This window comes from Cynoglossus semilaevis, chromosome 10 (assembly GCF_000523025.1).
Source record: "Cynoglossus semilaevis isolate Cse_v1.0 chromosome 10, Cse_v1.0, whole genome shotgun sequence".
NCBI lineage: Eukaryota > Metazoa > Chordata > Actinopteri > Pleuronectiformes > Cynoglossidae > Cynoglossus > Cynoglossus semilaevis.
In genome coordinates, this window is record NC_024316.1 from 2547763 (window position 1) to 2553338 (window position 5576).

Consider the following 5576-nt stretch of genomic DNA (forward strand, 5'->3'; position numbering starts at 1 on the left):
ATCAGAATCAGTGACTTATTTTTCAAAATACAGAATTTGGAGATTTATGGCTGGCAATTCCAAGGCCTCCTAGCAGGCCAACAGTTACGATGGTGGTTTTGAGTGATTTGATTGGACGGTCAAAGACTGTACATTGTCTCGAATCTGGGAAACTGCATCTTTAGTGATTTGCTATTGAGAATACATTTCAAAATCAACCATCGGCTGCGCGGTAAAAGTCGTCATCATTTTACTGTGCATAAATATGGCGTCATTACTTTCGCGGCAGGCCTTGGACGCTATCTACCGCGATAAACGAGGGACCACTGTACTACATTTTTTGCATAACATTGATACTTTCCATAGTCATGATGATGTTAAAGAAGATGTGGATGCATTTTTTTTTTAGTTTGGTTTTAGTCTACAAATCTTGTCATTGACTCACCTTGGGTCGTATGACAGCAAACAGGTCCCTGCCGATGACCAGCTCTTGGGCAAAGCAGTAGTGCTCATCCGACTGAAAGGCAATGCCAAAGAGGCCCACGATGCAGGGATGGTGGGACAGATGTAAGGAGATGCAGTATTCTCGCAGAAAGCCCTGCAGCTTAGTCGAGGCCTTGGGCATCACTTTCAAGGCCATGGGAGTCCCTGAGGATCAGCCATACTTAGCACTCTTAGCTCACACAGTCACTAGCTTGTAGGAATGTATAAGAATCACAAATATCTATCTCCCCACTTACTGTGAGGAACAAAGTACCATTAAGAAAATTAGCGGTACAATTTTGGGGCAAAACATGAGAGTCATTTCCCAGCAGTGTTTTCTCAGACAGAGAAATTGCAGTCATACCCCTAAAACGGTGTGTCACCAGGAGCACCTTGCCGTACTTCCCCCTGCCGATCTCCTTCACCACATTGAAGTGTTCCTGGATCTCCAGGTGATTGAGGCTCTGAGCCGTCAGCTCCATCAGCTCATCGATCAGGCTGCCGTCAACAAGGCCCAGCTCGATCATCTCCATCCACCGACACAGAACAGGTCCAAAGTTAACCATCGGTACCACAGGGATTTTAAGTATACGATATTATATATTATTATTTACGTACCCATATTTTGAAAATCTTTTTTTGCGATATATATTAGGCATGACTACACAAGCTCATTTGATCAGTTTTCTTTAGTGCATCAACGGAATTTCTTTTTCTTTTACAAATTGTAAAATTTGTTACAAATGCTTTATATTGTTCTATTTTCATAAAAGGTTGTATGTACATATACAATATAATCGTCCAGAAATACAAACTTGCAGTGACTTTGACCGATTCCCCCTGAAGAATATAAAATGTATGATGGCTAAGAAAAAAAGTTATGAAAAACAAACAATGTAAACAAACAAAACAAGCCATCAACTTTTAAGATTTTAAGCAATACAACTGTGTATTTTGCGGAGTAATATACTGCAATACTAAACTCTATTGTATACAGTATCAAAGTTGCGAAATGTATTCATCTTTTCTTCAGTTGAACCAGCATCCGTTCTACAGTGGACTGCTCTCATGTCTTACCTTTGATTTTCTAGTCCGTTCCCAGATCAGTCAGGAGAGTTTTTGCAACAGCCAACGCTCAAAGACTTGCACTTACGCCCACATGGCAGCAACTGACCAAACGGAGCTAAAAGTCAAGAAGTACTGTCTGTCCTGTTCGGCCGACCTTCTGCACTTCTGCTACGACTGCTAAGCTGTCAGTGCTGTCCTGAGGGCTGCACACTCAGAGCCACAATATTTGACAGCTGATTACAAACTGCCCCTGCAGAGTGCGCACACATGCACGTGTGCACACGTGCACACACTGCGTGCACACACACACACAAACTGAATCGTTGAACTAATCTTGTCATTTGCAAGCACTGAAATCCCCCTTAAAGGTTAGCCTTCAAAAGAGGCTAACATGAAAAATGTTTATTTATCAAACTATAACTGAAATACATATAACCTTTATGACAACTCTGCGTGTGTATATGTGTGTTTGAGTGTTTATGTGAGTCCGCTTGGCCGTCTATTACATTGCGTTCCCACTAGGGGGCAGGGGGCTTCTGCTCTGTGCTCTGCCATTCCCAGTTGTGAGTACTTCTCGTGGAAGTACTGCATTCCTTAACCTCTTACTCTTGCCTTAACCATTACGAATGTATGCCTAACCTCAAACCCCCAGAAAAAAAACATTTGACCAAATGTCCCTACAAGTGTAGCTATATTAAGACCATGTCGACACACACACACACACAGAGACTGACAGACTGACACACTCTCACACACAGCTAGATATTCCCGGAATTTGTAATACATATGCTCATGAAAAGTATCAACTTAAAGTTCCACAGATGCAGATAATAACTGTCACTCATTCACACATTTGAAGCATGTTGTAGTGAACAGACAGGAGACTCTGTCACTGCACATTCAAGCGCTTCACACATACACCCGTTTGGATGAAGAAGAGACTCACTGATTTCAATTAAAACAAAATATACCTGGATTTTATTGCTAACTTTAAACCCAGGGGTTCCCAACCTCCGGTCCGGGGACCAGTGTCGGTCCGTAAGTCATTTGGTACCGGACCACTGTGGGACGCAGTGAAAAAAAATGTACTTCAGTTTTACTAATTTACTTCATTCTAAAAGAATCCAGTCATATCCCTTTACTTTTTTCATTCAAAGAAAATCCGTCAATGTTTCAAAACAATAACTCATTCAGACTCTGATGCTAACAAAATAAAGTCAGAAAAGATGTTTTATTTTGAAAATGGATTGATTCTTCAGTATTTCTGGTCTGACTTCTTTTCACCAGTTGCTTCTGGCAATCTTCTCTGATTTGCTGTTTATCGGCTTCCATTTTAGGATAAGACACGACGGCTTGAGTTACTTTCTCTCCCACATTCAAATCGGGGACTTTTGCCTCCCCGTGAATGCACTCAAGCTCTGGAACAAGGTCAAACTAACCCCCAGGGACTCACCTCCAGGGGCAGGGCAGGGCTGGGCCACACCACCAGCATCCTGTTGTCTTCATTTATGTGCAAGCATATCATAAATAAGTTATACGTGTGTGTGTGTGTGTTCAATAAGTGTGCCTTCACTCAGCAGCGTGACCTTCCCGGAGTTATTCTGAGGCCACCGTGATCGTCCACGTGGTGTACAGGAAACAGATACTTTGAAGCGTCAGCCGCCAAAGGGCGATCGCAGGTTAATGAGGTGTCACTCACTGAACTTTTTCACCAAAAGACCAGCAGAGATCATGTGACTGAGCGTGTCGTACTACCGTATACACGGAGAGTTGCAGCAGGTAAACAACAGAGGTTGTGAGGGTGGAGGTGAGGGGAAGAGATGGTAGTGCATGGATGTTGTAACGTGAGTGATCAGCCAAGGTACATGGTTGTCTTTGAACAGGTTGCGACCAAAGGCAATGTCATATATTAGTGCTAGTACAAATTGGGTGTCTATTTAAACCAGATATTATGGCACCAATTGTAACGAGAACCACAAACCACTTAGTAATAGTAGTTTTTAAAACAGAATAAAAGCTGATATAAAGCAGTGGTTATCAAAGTTGGGGCCACTGGGGGCACTAGGGAGGCCTTAGAAAATTACGTTACAATTAATTACTATTAAGTTTTCAACAGTACCTGAATGCACTTGTGTGACAGAGGACATTACAATTTGTGTAGGCCTCACGATTTTTGTTGTAACATTTTCTATGCTAAACAAACGTTATAATTATTGAGTAGTAAATCAAAGTAAGAAAATAGATACTAAGAGTTGATGTTTGTTATGAATTTTGTAGCATTGCTTGAGGGTTTGTAAAGGGGGGCCACTGTTAGAAGCTAATGTTGTTAGGGGGCGTTAGCATGGAAAGGTTTGGGAACAGCTGCTGGAGAAGACCAAGTAAATAGCCAAATATATGCTGTTAGGCCATTGACAAGTTAGTTAAAAAAATATGTTAAAATTGGTCAAAACCACAAGTTAGCCAGGAAAGAGTTATTAGTCTATATACATATAATATCCGACAGATATTATCGGCCCGATATTAGCATAATTTTGTAATGTCTGTAAGAATCGTTATCGGTTTTTCCTCTGATTATGAAGACCCGCGGTGCTTGGATTTTGGCAAATATGTCGCAATCGCTTGAGGGATCCGGAGACGTTTATTGCAGTTTTGGGGAAAAACAGCTGCATATATCGCTAATGGTTGTTATCAGAAGGAAATTAACTATTTGGATAATATCGGCATATTGGATATCGGCAAAAAAGTTAGTATCGGACATCCCTAATAATATCGGCTGCTTTGTGTGAAACACTGTCCTCTGGTGAACTTTCCAATGATAGGATGTTGGGGTAAAAGTTCTAGGTAGTAATCAATACACCGCTCTCTGCGTTGGAATAGATAGTCTTGGCTTCCGTTTCACCACATGTCACAAACAGAATCATTTTGTAAGGCAGCTCTAATATTGATGATGGAAAATAATCCTTATATTTTCCCTGATAGCTGACAGCTGGAGCCTCGACGCTCCGTACATCTCCGTACACTTGATCTCCAAACGTTTGCCACATGGAGCAGCGACAGCGGCCAGAGTCTTAACAGCTCGCTAATTTCATTCCTGTGGGACTATGAAGTAAGCACTGCAATCGTAATGACACAGGAAGTTGTGTTGCGGACTCCGTCTGGCGCCTCCCGACTCCTCCCGTACATGACTGCACGTCTGAGGAGAAGGAGTAACACGATGATCATAAAGTTAAAAACAACCTGTGCAACATAACATTCATCACAGCGATCTGACGGAGCGCTGCAAGAGTGTTGGTGAGCAGTGATGTAGTAACATGAGCAGCAGGGGGGCCGTTAGCATCTGAGTGGTAGAAAAACAGATACATTACACTGAATGAGTTCCCATAACTTAGAAGGCCACACACAGATTGGTGCCGTGGGCACAGTTCAGAAGGAACACAGAGCCATGTCGGGCAAAATGAAACATTTGGAAACCAACGCTGCGCTTGTTGTTTGGGGTCATTTCAGGACATTTAAATTTGAATTAAAAAATTTCTTTAATTTGTCTTTTATTGTTTTCTGAGTTAACTAGTTTCAATTATGAAGCTGCTGAGATGACGTCACTGACAAACAAATAGTTTCAAGTGTGAAAATTGTAGTTGATTCCAATAGTTGAAAATTAAATTTCAGGAGTTAGTAATGTACAATTCACGAAATCGAAATCGCGAAAAAAGTGAATAAAGTTTTTCTTTCTTTCGTCTTATTACATTTCGTACATTTTGAGTTACCCTCAGCCAGATACTTGTTACGTAAAGAGCTTTTTGGCCAGCAGAGAACAGGCAGCAGGAACACCTGTTGAAGTCAAGTGGAAGGGCGAGGTTACGTGACCAGCGCAAAATTCCAATCAACAAAAAAAAAAAAACAACAAAAACAAAAAAACAGCACGCCATCGTGTTTACACTCAGCGAGTGAGTGAGTTGAATTACGACGGTTTTATTTTTAGGAGGGCGGTTATAAAATGGAGGGAGGCCCTTCCTAATTTCAAGTCGACCGCTGTCCTTCTTTGAAAA

The 5576-nt window shown here is 41.6% G+C and overlaps 1 protein-coding gene across 1 annotated transcript in view; it reads right to left on the reverse strand.

Annotated features, from left to right (window-relative positions):
- The window catches only part of LOC103384551 (serine/threonine-protein kinase SBK1), a 3110-nt gene extending 1265 nt beyond the window's left edge, over positions 1–1845 (reverse strand). The window contains exons 1-3 of the mRNA XM_008318107.2: positions 1540–1845; positions 827–989; positions 425–627 (exon numbers count right to left, since the gene is read on the reverse strand). Of these exons, the coding sequence (XP_008316329.1) occupies positions 425–627; positions 827–989 (366 nt within the window). The 5' untranslated portion in view covers positions 1540–1845. The remainder of the gene's footprint in view (positions 1–424; positions 628–826; positions 990–1539) is intronic.
- Between the last annotated feature and the right edge of the window lie 3731 nt (positions 1846–5576).